The sequence below is a fragment of the Daphnia magna genome, unplaced genomic scaffold (assembly GCF_020631705.1).
Source record: "Daphnia magna isolate NIES unplaced genomic scaffold, ASM2063170v1.1 Dm_contigs251, whole genome shotgun sequence".
Lineage (NCBI taxonomy): Eukaryota > Metazoa > Arthropoda > Branchiopoda > Diplostraca > Daphniidae > Daphnia > Daphnia magna.
In genome coordinates, this window is record NW_025533202.1 from 56,984 (window position 1) to 71,480 (window position 14,497).

The following is a 14,497-nucleotide window of genomic DNA, read 5'->3' on the forward strand; positions in this document are numbered from 1 at the left end:
TTTGTCAAGCTATGCTGACATCTAGCGGAGGGAAAATTAAGCGACCCCGAACTTACATTGTGCTCCCTAGTGACAGAAATGTGGAAAGTTGTCTGCTACTTTTTTTTGCTTTTTTAAGCAGTCGCGTGGCTTTTTCGTTGGTGTTAAATAATATGCGTTACATTAAAGAAGGTAATCCGGTCTCATTTATTTTTATTGAACCGAATGTTATTTTTGGGGTAGAGCTGGTTATCCAGTCCCATTTTTTTATTGTGCCACATCTTTTGTTTAATTTGACATTTTTTCTGAATACTGATGTGACGTGTTGGGGAGCTGGTTATCCAGTCCAATTTTTGTTATTTTACCACATCTGATATTAAATATTAATTATGATATTTCATTTATCAAATAACAAAGTAAAGAAATTCTGACCAGTTATATATTGATGCATACAACCCATTACATCATAGTTTAAACAAAGCTAATAATAATACTCCTGATTACTCATTGCAGAGCTGAAATACTACCTTTTACATTACCTATTCAATGTAATGTCTGATGAGCCAATAATCTGTGTCATATGACTTGCACTTCTTGAAAATTTACTCACAGAACAAAGTACATTGATCCTGTCATAGTTCTTGACTGCAACTCGTTGAACAAGCTGTAAGTACACACATACAGTTTTTGTATCATTTCGTAACTTTTACTGACTGTTTATGTTTGATTCATATGCAGATTTTTTTGGCATTCACAGTCAAACATGGAAGATTCACATTCACTCAGCAATTCTGAAATTGTTCACGATGAAACAGATCTAGCTGAAAAGAGGCTAAATGAAGCCATGGCACAAAGGAAAAAAGAATTACAACACATGAAAAATATAATGGGGAGACAAATTAAACAGAAGAACAAAGAAGATCGAATCAGAATTTCTCAGTTCAAAGTAATTTATTTGTCATTAATTTGGTTACGTATGCCTACTTAAAATAATTATGTTATATTATTACAGGAATCCTTTAAAGGAAAAAAGGAAGTACCTAATCGAAATAAACCATGGAAAACTATCGAATGGCAAAACTATTGGAATTCTTTGGGTAACCACGAACAAAACAACCTTGACAGGAGGAAGTCCCACTGCCACAAGAGTATCTACACCAAAATAGATGAAATGGCTGAGAACTTCAATGCTTCAGTTGTATGTTTAATTCGTTATCCCAACGGAACCCAACATACCAAATATGTTTTAGCCAGTGGTGGGGGAATTCAGTTTGCCCAATCAGAAGATGGCATTCTTATAGATCAACTTTGGGTTCGACATTGGAACAAAAAACAAGGTTGCTTTTTTGCTAGTGTATTCAAATTAGAAATTGTTTTTAAATTAAAATTATGTTTTTCAGAGAAAAGACAGAAGTTGTGTGAAGAAAAGGGCATATGGCAAGAGAGAGCCAGCAAGAGAGAAGAAGAGGTATTTCTTGTTTCCTGAAAATTTTTATAGCTGTGTTAACATTTGTATTCTAATTTAGGACTGAAGAAAGTAATCGACCAAGACAATGAATCACTACTTCATGACAATCCAAAGCAGAGAAACTTCATTGAAAAAGGAGCCAGCAAAAGAAATAGAACAGGTTTTCATGTTTTCTAGTTACTTCTATACCTGTGCTAACATTCATAATATAATTTAGCAAAGAAGAAAACTATCGAACATGAAAATGAATCAGTACTCCTCGAGAATCATGAGCAGAAAAACTCCATTGAAAGAGGTAGAAAAAGCATTATGCTAATAAATTTTGCAATTATTAGTGCTTAAAAAATTTTTAAAATTTTAAAGGAAAAAGAAAAAGTCGAAAGAGAAAAAGATGAAAGGACAGGAAACAATAAAATGAAATCATCTAAAGAGAGAGCAGGAGAAGAAGAAGAAGAAGAAAAAGAAGAAGAAGAAGATCAAGAAGAAGAAGAAGATCAAGAAGAAGAAAAAGATCAAGAAAAAGAAGAAGATCAAGAAAAAGAAGAAGATCAAGAAAAAGAAGAAGAAGAAAAAAAGATCAAGAAGAAGAAGAAGAAGAAGAAGAAGAAGAAGAAGAAAATAACAAAATGGAGAAACAGGTGAAGTGTAGTACAAAATATACTCCTCCGTCGAAAAATGCAAAGCAATATCCTTCACCAAATTGCCACGAAGGTAACAACAAAGATAATATTATTTCCACTCAGGTTGTGTTTAAATTATTGATTTTTCAATGGTGTGTACAGATGTGGACAGTTTGCTGACATTGCAAAATGAGAGAAATAATTTATCACCTCTTTCCTCCGCTCCTCTTTCACCATCCAGCACAAGGTCTTCGTCTCCCAATTATCAACACCGCGAAGGTATAATTTATATCAGTCTTCTTTCAACTAAAATTCTGATTATTTTAGTATTTACTTCTCTACGGTACAATCAGAAGGGGAAATATTTGGGCCAAGCAACTCTGGAATTCCTCCGCAAACGACATTGAAGCGGGTGGCAGATGGTACGGCGGGTACTGCGGCTGCTTCTCTTATAAAATATCTCGTTTTTAATAAAGACCCCAAATTGGCAATTGAGCCATGCGTAAAGGTCAGACGTTTATCTGCGCCTTTCCAAACACAGGGAAAAACAAGAGGAACAAGACGAGGAAATGGAAGGTTGCCTGGAAGACCGAAAGGACGAGGAAAGGTCCCAGCAGGAAAAAAATTATAGAACAGAAGTTCGTCTGATTTGTTCTCCAATACGCTGATTTGTATTTCAATGGAAGTGTAATAATATAAAAGCGTTAATTACCAAGCATCGAAACGTTTTTTTATTTGTTGCGCTATGATAGTCGAAAACCACTTCTTTATTTCCTTAATTTAAATTACAGTTAAAAAATGAACATACCACCTTTTAAATATATAGAGTGGTTCGAGGTAGGGCTGTGGGCCGGGCCATGAAAACCCGGGCCACAGCCCGGGCTGAAGAAAAAAAAAAAAACCCAACTCGACCCACCGAGGAATATTTTGTACGGACCGGGCGAGGGGTTGAACCGCCGGGTTCGCGGGCCAACCCGAGCGGGGGCGCCATCTAGTAGTCACATAGAGAAGCTCGTTATTCACTATGCCTGCGGCCTCAAGAAAGACCTAAAAATATTGCCGCCAAATGCTCTACGAGAATTTCGTTGCTGCGGTTGCGATTTAGGACATTGAGTTTGAACACTAGGAGGATCTCCTCAAGGTCCATCCCTTTCCTGTCTGTAGTTACGCTGTTCCACAGACTGCTTTTTACGTTTGAGTCAACTCCGATCACAGTTAGGGGGGTAAGTAGGGAGCGGAAAACTGAGCGAAAAACGTTGGACGAATCATGACATGAGGGTCGAACGTACATGGAGATAAAGCGGAATGTCTTACCACAAGAATGAAGGTCTACGGCAGCCACGTGGTTAAGGGAACTGCGGGAAACGGCACGACAAGAGACAGCAAGAGATAGACGAACCAAGATTACGGCACCGTACGCATGTTCGCGATCGAGGGAGTGAAACGCCACATAACCTGGCGGAATGTCAACGAGGGTCGGGGAATCGAAGTTGCGTGCGTAGGGTTCCTGAATGAGAATGATGTCCAGGTTGTTTTCTAAAACAACCTCTGCTAGAGACGCAGAAGCTGCCTTAGCATGTCGTAAATTCACCTGCATACATTTGAAGTTAGAGGCGGGGGCAGAGAAGACGGTCGGGGTACTAACGTAGTAGGGGCTACCAAGCATTAGTTACGCTCAAGTCTTATCCGGTACCTAGCTACTGCTTTCATTTGCACATTGCAAAATCTATCACCGGCCTCATGGGCCCCCGAGCAATTGGCGCACTTTTTCGTGATACCCGTACAGTCTCTGGTGCGGTGAGACTCAGCACATTTACCACAGCGAGGGGAGGTGGAGCGACAAGAAGCCTGAGAGTGGCCGTAGCCTTGGCAATTAAAACAACGCCGGACCTCTCTGTCCAGCAACACTTCCACCAGACGGGCGGTTGTGTTAAAAAAGTCAACTTCACCTGCCAACAGGGCAACATCTCTGGTCTCACGGTTGTTAAAGAAGATTTTTACGTGGCCTTTGTTCGACCCAGGTTTTTTAAAAATTTGAGTGACGGAGTCAATTTTGCCTTTGAAGGCCGCGTTCCTTAAGATCAGCTCATTTTTTAGACCAGGGAGCAGATCGAGGTCAACAAACAAAGCAACAGCAGGATACAGTTTAGGCGACCGAGAAATAGACGAAAACATACTGTTACGATCTGAGTTTTGTTTGGACTCCAGGATGGTTTTTGCACGGTCGATGTCAGCAGGGTTGTTCAGACGGACAAAAACGGTACTGTCTTTTTGCCGCACGGATGACGGCACGGGTCCGCCAACGTGAGAGTCAAGAAGTTGCTCCATCTTTTCCAGGGAGACACGATCTGCTGGGGCACAGCCTTTTGCAAAGTTTGCAACCAAGACTGGGGCATGCTGCACTCTAGCTGCCTGGGCATAGGACGGCCTTGTTGTGAGTCCCGGAGTAGGAGGAGCTTGACTATTCGAAAAAGTTGTTTGTTGAGAATTGAATTGGGCGATGACGGAATTAGCAAAGGCAATTTTGGCGTTCAACAGCTCCGATTCTAACTTGGTAATGCGTTCATGTTGAAGTCGGACAAAATCAAGAGCGGCGCCAAGTTTCGCACTGATGACATCCTTGCTGAGAGAGTCAAGGTGGGAAAGCTCCTTGTCTTCTGTGATGCTGGTAAGATCTTCATAACGCAGCTTCTTAGGTTCTGAGAGAGTCTCCTCTATGCTGCTGTCAGCTGACAACGGACGTTTAGACTGGGGTCTGACATTCGGGGTGGAGAATATTTCCTGATCACCAATATCTGGAGCTGATCCCTGGATAAGGCAACTGGCGATTTGGGAGGACTGTTTGCAGTTAGCCTTCTGCAAATCATGATAGCACGCTTTGCTACAGAACTTGGAGCCTTTCTTTCCGGTGAACGCGGCCTGGCAGAAAAGGCAGGTTTGTTTACCCTGAGTTGCCGGGAAACGGCAAGGAATCAGATTTCGATGCTTGATCACATTAAATAAAATAAACAGACTTTACACAACAGCTAATTTGGTTTCTTGGTAGAAAAGAAATTAGATCTAAATGAGAAACATGGTGTGCTTCAATAACCGTACGTACAATTTCAGAAATAACTCAATTTTTTTAGTATTTCTTGAGTACATGTAGTTTAGGAAATTCCATAATCCGTAAGCTTATTCACTCAGTTTTTTTATTATATCAATTATAATCACAAGAAGGCACCCAGGTTTGAGCTGGGGACATTTCGATCTGCAGTCGAATGCTCTACCACTGAGCTATACCCACTTGATCAGTTATAAAGAGGACAAAATTACTAATTTTGTGCTGAATCTATCAAATATTTTTTAATTTGATTAGAATTGGACATGAAGCCCTGCGTTGATAAGCTAAGCTGATCTGTTTTGGGATCTTGTATTTCAAAATTGCTTTCACTATTCGCTCATCTTTCCCTAATTTTATTAAGCATACAGAATAATAGCAGAAAGTTTGTGTTCAAAAACGGCAAGGAATCCGATTTCGATGCTTGATCACATTAAATAAAATAAACAGACTTTACACAACAGCTAATTTGGTTTCTTGGTAGAAAAGAAATTAGATCTAAATGAGAAACATGGTGTACTTCAATAACCGTACGTACAATTTTAGAAATAACTCAATTTTTTTAGTATTTCTTGAGTACTTATAGTTTAGGAAATATCATAATCCGTAAGCTTACTCACTGAGTTTTTTTATTATATCAATTATAATCACAAGGGGGCACCCAGGTTTGAACTGGGGACATTTCGATCTGCAGTCGAATGCTCTACCACTGAGCTATACCCCCTTGATCAGTTATAAAGAGGACAAAATAACAAATTTTGTGCTGAATCTATCAAATATTTTTTAATTTGATTAGAATTGGACATGAAGCCCTGCGTTGATAAGCTAAGCTGATCTGTTTTGGGATCTTGTATTTCAAAATTGCTTTCACTATTCGCTCATCTTTCCCTAATTTTATTAAGCGTACAGAATAATAGCAGAAAGTTTGTGTTCAAAAACGGCAAGGAATCCGATTTCGATGCTTGATCACATTAAATAAAATAAACAGACTTTACACAACAGCTAATTTGGTTTCTTGGTAGAAAAGAAATTAGAAGTAAATGAGAAACATGGTGTGCTTCAATAACCGTACGTACAATTTCAGAAATAACTCAATTTTTTTAGTATTTCTTGAGTACATATAGTTTAGGAAATTCCATAATCCGTATGCTTATTCACTGAGTTTTTTTATTATATCAATTATAATCACAAGGGGGCACCCAGGTTTGAACTGGGGACATTTCGATCTGCAGTCGAATGCTCTACCACTGAACTATACCCCCTTGATCGGTTAAAAAGAGGACAAAATAACAAATTTTGTGCTGAATCTATCAAATATTTTTTAATTTGATTAGAATTAGATATGAAGCCCTGCGTTGATAAGCTAAGCTGATCTGTTTTGGGATCTTGTATTTCAAAATTGCTTTCACTATTCGCTCATCTTTCCCTAATTTTATTAAGCATACAGAATAATAGCAGAAAGTTTGTGTTCAAAAACGGCAAGGAATCCGATTTCGATGCCTGATCACATTAAATAAAATAAACAGACTTTACACAACAGCTAATTTGGTTTCTTGGTAGAAAAGAAATTAGATCTAAATGAGAAACATGGTGTGCTTCAATAACCGTACTTACAATTTCAGAAATAACTAAATTTTTTTAGTATTTCTTGAGTACATATAGTTTAGGAAATTCCACAATCCGTAAGCTTATTCACTCAATTTTTTTATTATATCAATTATAATCACAAGGGGGTACCCAGGTTTGAGCTGGGGACATTTCGATCTGCAGTCGAATGCTCTACCACTGAGCTATACCCCCTTGATCGGTTAAAAAGAGGACAAAATAACAAATTTTGTGCTGAATCTATCAAATATTTTTTAATTTGATTAGTATTGGACATGAAGCTCGCGTTGATAAGCTAAGCTGATCTGTTTTGGGATCTTGTATTTCAAAATTGCTTTCACTATTCGCTCATCTTTCCCTAATTTTATTAAGCATACAGAATAATAGCAGAAAGTTTGTGTTCAAAAACGGCAAGGAATCCGATTTCGATGCTTGATCACATTGAATAAAATAAACAGACTTTACACAACAGCTAATTTGGTTTCTTGGTAGAAAAGAAATTAGATCTAAATGAGAAACATGGTGTGCTTCAATAACCGTACGTACAATTTCAGAAATAAATCAATTGATTAAGTATTTCTTGAGTATACAAAGTCTTTGAAATTCCATGATCCGTAAGTTCATTCACTTAGTGTCATTTATTACATTAATAATAAGCACAAGGGCAGTAGAATGCTATACCACTGAGCTATACCCTCTTGATCAGTTAAAGAGGACAAAATGACAAATTTTGTGCTGAATCTATAAAAAAAATGAGAATGCAATCGTGAATTAGACGAAGATTTTTCCTCAAAAATAGACAACAAATTAAATTGTCTTGTAAAAGCAATTTCAGGGAATGTAACCATATAAATATTACTTAGGATAGTTTAAGTTTAAGACATACTAAGCGACTTAAAAATTTAACAAAATATACGCATAAAAAGGAAAAAACTAAATAAATTTTGTGTTTCAAATAGTATTGATCTATTGATCTTGGTGTTATGAGCCCAACTTCTTACCGCTGAGCTATCACACACATACATGTGAATATAGCATCAAAAATAATTTATCGTCGCTGTGTAACTTTCTTCTCCATAGTCTCCGTTCTGGCAGCATGTTTACTACTGCAATATAAAAAAATATATAAAAATCTACTGTTTAAAACATTTTGTTAAAGAAAAAACTTACTGTTTAGTGACTGTTATACAGCCTTCTGCACTGACTGCAATGCATTGACAGTTATAAGGTTACGCAAACAAAAGCGAATTCACTGCCTAGGATTCGGCAACCAGCTAGGTAACAATTACGCAAATTAATTTTTTTAAACTGTTATAGAATCAAATGAAAAAACCACTATACCACGTATAAAATTTTGACAGAATTTTGAACAAAATTTGGGGACGATTGGTCATTCAGGGAAGAAACGTATATGGAAATACATAATGGACATTAAACCTTCTGAGATCTACTACTACTACCCTACCCCCTATACCCCACACCCTAAAATTGTTATAGTCCTTCGGTATATATACATATATACCCTCAGGGAAAATTTCATTTTCACTTGTTAAAATCCTGTGATGGCCCTTCGTGCAACTGTTTCCTTCATCAATCAGCAATAATCAAAGGTTGTGTGGCCCAATGTATAAGGCGCCTGCCTACGGAGCAGGAGATTCCAGGTTCGATCCCTGGCACGTTCAGTAAATGGATGCAAGTATAAGATCGACGATTAGTAACGGTTCCACGAGTTCTTGTAACAAATATAAAAAATTTTCTGTGCAAACTTCAGGGAAGCTCTGTTTTCAGACGTCGTAGCAGCAGTCACGTCTCTTGCCATCGGTGTCTTTTCTTTGAATCCATTGATTGATCAATTGATAATGGCAACACAGCAACGTATCTCAAGGTGGCAGAATCGCAAAGTTGGAATTGTTGCAAAGAGGCAATGCGTTGAGGTTACACTCAAAGGTATCCCCGGGATCTCTTAAGCGATGACTAAGCGCGGTCTTTTGTACAACACTTCTTCCTGCTGCAATGACTGAAGCCAATTCTTCTATTTCTTGCAATTACCCAGGTTTGGCAAATGTAGTACAATCAAAGTCTTGAGCTCTATACGGTCTACCCATGCTAGTCGGGATTTTAGCTATAGCAGACCTACCCAGGTTGCTAAATCAGTTCAGTGCTATTATTATGGGGATCCGCATAGTGGAACAAACCTGCAAAGTGGGAAGATTCTCCCCTCACTCTGCCTGTGGCACTTTGCGAAATGCTGTGGTACATCGATTCAAAATATTCAAAATGTGTTGAAAACTATAGAAATAAATTTCATTTTCACTTGTTAAAATCCTGTGATGGCCCTTCGTGCAACTGTTTCCTTCATCAATCAGTAATAGTCAAAGGATGTGTGGCCCAATGGATAAGGCGCCTGCCTACGGAGCAGGAGATTCCAGGTTCGATCCCTGGCACGTTCAGTAAATGGATGGAAATATAAGATTGACGATTAGTAACGGTTCCACGAGTTCTCGTAACTAATATGAAAATTTTTCTGTGCAAACTTCAAAGAAGCTCTGTTTTCAGACGTCGTAGCAGCAGTCACGTCTCTTGCCATCGGTGTCTTTTCTTTGAATCCATTGATTGATCAATTGATAATGGCAACACAGCAACGTATCTCAAGGTGGCAGAATCGCAAAGTTGGAATTGTTGCAAAGAGGCAATGCGTTGAGTTTACACTCAAAGGTATCCCCGGGATCTCTTAAGTGTAAGGAATTGATCTCCCAGATTGCAAAGAACCTTGAGAGTTCAACGTTCTCAGGGTAGCCCCTGTTATTGTCACAAAGCAATGCGGGGAGTTGACCGTGGGAACGATTTTCTTTTCGTGACCTCCAATCGGAAACCCATCTAGCTAGTCTAGAATGTTCCCCCTTACTTGTCGCTAGGGCAAGGCCAAGAGTAGACCATACACTGCTTCCTTTTCATTTTGACCTCTAAGAAATGTAACAAATAGGACCAAAAAAGCAGAAACAAGTAGATTCTTAGACGGACCATTCTTCCCTTAACTTGTGTGTTATTCCTGTTCTTCAGTGTACTAGAACCCCTGTCCTGTGCTTCATCATCATGCTGCATTCTTCCTCACGGTGTTTCGGTGTACTTTCATTGCGGTAAATACAGAAATTACATTAAACCTCTAAATTTGTCGTTAATAGTCTACGCAGTCACGCGCGGAAACTATTACACTGGTGGCAGCGATTTATCTGAACTTGCATGCTATATTATCCTTCAAACGTATTGTATTTCACAAATCACGTCAGGTGCGAACTCCAATTTATTGGATGTAAAAATTCACAGCCAACGACGTTTATTTATTTTTGTCTCCAGAACCCTCGTGTGGTGGGTACCGAATGAACAAGGTTTACCGCTCCTTGTGTCATCTCGAAGCGGCTTTCGAAAGGTTTAGCGAACGTAGTAACACGGCGTGAATCTTGTCAGTCGGATAGGGATTGGCTAACGAGTAATTTTCTGGCTTTCAGAAAAATGCGTACGGGCCGATCGACAGACTTTCTTTTGACTATGTTAAACGAAAGCAGAAGAAAATAACCCACCATTATATAAAGCTGGGGGAATATTGTGCACTACACATTTGTATAGCAGTTTTGTTGACCCACAGCCAACTCTGCCAATCTTTTTTTACAATCTTTTTTTTCACAATTCATAGCAGTTTTGTTGACTCACAGCCAACTCTGCCAATCTTTTTTTACAATATTTTTTTCACAATTTATAGCAGTTTTGTTGACTCACACCCAACTCTGCCAATCTTTTTTACAATCTTTTTTCACAATTCATAGCAGTTTTGTTGACTCACAGCCAACTCTGCCAATCTTTTTTTTACAATCTTTTTTTTACAATCTTTTTTTTTCACAATTCATAGCAGTTTTGTGACTCACAGCACACTCTGCCAATCTTTTGAAATAATTTTTACAATGGATAGCGGTTCGACTGCTTCCCTGTCATTTCATCAATCTTCTTAAAATAAAAAAAAAAAAAAAAAAAAAAAAAAAAAAAAAAAAAAAACGAACGGATAATTTTATTTTGGGCGGAATGTCAGAAACCACTAAAGAAAAATTAGGTACAACAGCCTTTATGAAAAACATTGGGAAGGCAGTCTTAAACACATTATCCCCTAAACAATTTAAGCGAACGCCGAAAGTTGGAGAAACAAAATCAGAGGGGCAAGACAATAGCGAGTCGGAAGACCATCAAACAAGCAGTTCAGAAACAGAATACAAAACCGACGAAGAAGTGCCAAGAGAAGACGAACAAGCAGCAGACGACACTCATTGGGAAAATTCAAAAGGGAAAGCATTAAGACGAACACCTCCCCCTACTGGGAGACTTTACCCTCACCTATCTGAGGTCGAAGAAAATGAAGTCGTGGAGTCAAAATCTGAAGAAGAATTACCAGAAGTAGACGAGGAAGATAAAAATCAGGCAGAATTAAGCAAACCAAAAAGAAAGGCACGTAAGGCACACATTAAGGGACAGCCACCAACTCGGTGGAGTAGTCGTAACAAGCACAAAGCACAGGTGATTCAGAAAGAAGAGAGTTTACAGACCCAAAAATCTGCAGAAATTAAAGAAACAAAATTGATGGAAGAGAAAGATTCAGCAACGGAAGAGGAGGACGAAAGCGATAGCTCTATAGATAGTGAAGAAGAGGTAAAAGAAGATAACGAGAATCTCACGGCAGAAGAGAAGGAGGACGGCAATCCAGTCCATCAAATAGGGAAAGAAAAGAGCTTAAAAGAAAGAGAAATAAAAACAGAAAGAAACAAGCCGATAGCTCCTAGCTATCCAAAACAGTTAGATCAATCCATCAAGACAGGGAAGAAGCTACTGGGAGAGAAAATACCCAGAATGAATTATCAAAGCCACTATGATCACATGTACCGTTGCATGAAAGCGGGAGGAGCTTCAAAGGAAGAAGCGCACGCAGGCGCCAAAGCCGCAGCAAAACAGATAGTGAAATCAATGAACGAAATTAAGGAAGAGCAAAAAGAAAAAACAAGCGAGAAATCTTGCCCAATAGATACAAGTCAAAGCTATTATTTAAGCCAAAAGCTATTATTAAATCAACAACAAAAGACGGTCTCCCTCTTGGCTCAAGTACCAGCCTTTAATGGATTAGCTTCGACGAAATTTGAGGACTGGATCAAACATTTTGATGCAGTAATGAATACTTCAGAGTTTGGAGAGGGAAGGAAAATAAAGTTGCTCTGCTCTAAACTTTTTGGTTCAGCGACCGACTGCGTAACGACTTTTCAGTTACGCTATCCAAAAGAGGCGCAGGAGATCTCAAAAATAAAGCAATGCTTACAAGACCGGTATCATGGAGGAGATAGTAGAAAAATTTACTTGACCGAATACAGCAATTGCATACGAAACCCTGGAGAATCAATTAGGGATTACGCGTGTCGCATACAAAAACTTTTTTCATTTGCTTACCCAACAAGGGAGGGGAAATTGGTAGACCTTAAAATGAGAAAACAGCTGATAATGGACAAATTCTTGGGGGGACTTAAAAACAATCTTCGAGAACGAATGAGCTTTAAAGAATTTAAGAATCTAGATAGTTTGATAAAAGCAATGGAGAATTGTGCGGCCGTCTTAAATGAAGCTAAATTAGGAAGACGAAACGTAGAATTCATTAATGCTGTCGCATCAAATTCGAATGCATCTCCTTCAAGCGAAATTAAAGGAAAATTAGCAGAATTAGAAGTAACGCTAAAAAATAATCAGCAATTAATGAGTGAGTTAATGCTGCAAAACCAGGAAACGGCTAAATTATTGAATAAAGTCGTACAAGCACAGACCCAAACAAATTTCCGTTCCCAAACCGGTTTTCATCCCCAGCCCGCTTTTCAAGCCCAAGCTGGTTTCCCTACTCGATCCATGCCGCAATCCCAACTAACACAGAACTGCAATATTCAATTTGAACAAAACCCTTAAAGATTTCAACAACAAAATAAAGAAGGTCAATTCGGACAAAAGCAACCATCCCAAAGTGACCGAAATAACCAAACCGGCTGGAATCAACCAGGTCCAAAATATTGTGCATATTGCAAAACCAATACGCATCTAACAGCGATGTGTAGTTGGGGCCCAGGGGGTCCTAGATGTTTTAAATGCAAACAGAATGGACATGTACAGCGTGAATGCCCAGACCCACAACCAAAACCTAATCAAACATACGGCCCTCCACTGCAAAATAACTCAGGCCAATTGAACCCTTTTGAACATGGAAACTAAAAACCACCTTTCGTAATGTTGGGAATAAAGGTGGACCTTGTCCGAAGCCCCGACAAAATGTTAATGAAGTCAGAGAAAGTAGAAAAAATAAAATACCCCGACTAAGACTACAAGTCGGTGGCACACATTTTTTTGCCCTTTTGGATAGCGGTGCGGGTAGAAGCTTGATAAAAACGGAAATTTTGCAACGAATTGGAAATCAAATCAAAAACTATAGTACTGATGCCCCGGTAGAACTCTTTGGTGTGGACAACACTAGACTTAGAACAAGAGGGACAGTTACCCTCGAAATGAATGTATTAGGCGATGATCTTCTGCAGGATTTCATTGTCGTGGATAGCATCAACGAAGATTGTATCTTAGGTTTAGACGCTTTATATGAGCACAAATTTATTATAGATGGGAGCGAGAGAACAATATACCGGGTCAAAGAAGACACGGCCTCTTCGCCAGCCATAATCACAAGACAGAGGATCACGATCATGCCCTTTAGCGCCACTGTCGTTGAATCCGAAGGGGAAGGCGGAAAACTTCCTCTGAATATCACATGTTATTTAGAAAGAGGGCCGGGATTACACAGCGGGTTACGAGTGGACCCCTTCGTCTGCAGTGTTAACGATTTGACAGTTTTCTCCGTAGTTTTAATTAACGAAACCAACTAACCGATAACCATACCAAAATTCCAAGTAATTGGAAGAATGGAATTCGGAAGAACAGAAAAAGAGTGCATTAACTTTTGTGGGACAGAAGAACAATCTTCTATCGAATTAGATTTTAGTGAAAACTTACCTCCAGTAATGGCAGAAGCAGACCGAACTTCTTTGATTAAATTTTGAAAAAATAAATCTTCAATGTTCGCATCTAAAGCAGATGAATTAGGAAAAACAGGACTAGTTAAACACCACATTAACACGGAAGGACAAGGACCCATACGATTAAGACCCTATCGGATTCACAACAACAATAAAAAAGAATTAGAAAGTATTTTGCAAGAGTTATTAGTTAATAGAATAATAAAGCCGTCCGTGTCCCCATGGGCAGCACCCGTAATTTTAGTAAAAAAGAAAAGTGGGGGGATTAGATTGTGCATAGATTACAGGAAACTAAACCAGATAACAAAAAAAGACTCGTTTCCGCTACCCAGAATTGATGATGTCCTCGACTTACTTCATGGACAGCAGTACTTCAGTACACTTGATTTAGCATCAGGCTATTGGCAAATTGAAATGGATGAGAGTTCCAAGGAAAAAACTGCTTTTATAGTTGATAATAATTTGTACGAGTGGAACCGACTGGCATTTGGATTGACGAATGCACCGGGGACATTTCAACGTTTAATGAACTTTGTGTTACGCTCAGTGATTGGCGAAATCTGTTTAGTCTATCTGGACGATATTATAGTTTTTTCGAAAACCAAGGAGGAACATCTCCACAACTTGGAAA

The 14,497-nt window shown here is 38.8% G+C and overlaps 2 protein-coding genes, 7 non-coding genes and 1 pseudogene across 9 annotated transcripts; 5 read left to right on the forward strand and 5 right to left on the reverse strand.

Moving 5' to 3' along the window:
* The first annotated feature begins 78 nt into the window (after positions 1-78).
* On the forward strand, positions 79-2,715 carry LOC123467869 (annotated as a pseudogene).
* A 388-nt stretch (positions 2,716-3,103) lies between these two features.
* Positions 3,104-6,925, reverse strand: LOC116933767. Its single transcript, XM_045167629.1, has 3 exons — positions 6,905-6,925; positions 3,829-4,923; positions 3,104-3,637 (listed from the first exon to the last, which is right to left on the reverse strand). Exons 1-3 carry the CDS (start codon positions 6,923-6,925, stop codon positions 3,104-3,106), a joined length of 1,650 nt encoding a protein of 549 aa, XP_045023564.1.
* On the reverse strand, positions 5,282-5,353 carry Trnac-gca. The gene has a single exon. It is a non-coding gene; the product is annotated as a tRNA-Cys (tRNA).
* Trnac-gca lies at positions 5,820-5,891 on the reverse strand. The gene has a single exon. It is a non-coding gene; the product is annotated as a tRNA-Cys (tRNA).
* Positions 6,358-6,429, reverse strand: Trnac-gca. Its single transcript has one exon. It is a non-coding gene; the product is annotated as a tRNA-Cys (tRNA).
* Trnac-gca lies at positions 6,896-6,967 on the reverse strand. The gene has a single exon. It is a non-coding gene; the product is annotated as a tRNA-Cys (tRNA).
* A 1,414-nt stretch (positions 6,968-8,381) lies between these two features.
* Positions 8,382-8,454, forward strand: Trnar-acg. The gene has a single exon. It is a non-coding gene; the product is annotated as a tRNA-Arg (tRNA).
* A 695-nt stretch (positions 8,455-9,149) lies between these two features.
* Positions 9,150-9,222, forward strand: Trnar-acg. Its single transcript has one exon. It is a non-coding gene; the product is annotated as a tRNA-Arg (tRNA).
* A 1,920-nt stretch (positions 9,223-11,142) lies between these two features.
* LOC123467862 lies at positions 11,143-12,754 on the forward strand. Its single transcript, XM_045167630.1, has 2 exons — positions 11,143-12,042; positions 12,139-12,754. The coding sequence occupies exons 1-2, from the start codon at positions 11,396-11,398 to the stop codon at positions 12,752-12,754; spliced, it is 1,263 nt and encodes a 420-aa protein (XP_045023565.1). The 5' UTR covers positions 11,143-11,395.
* A 320-nt stretch (positions 12,755-13,074) lies between these two features.
* LOC116933586 lies at positions 13,075-14,091 on the forward strand (the record flags this gene model as incomplete). The annotated part of the gene is made up of 1 exon (XR_006641954.1): positions 13,075-14,091. It is a non-coding gene; the product is annotated as an uncharacterized LOC116933586 (transcript).
* Positions 14,092-14,497: the final 406 nt, after the last annotated feature.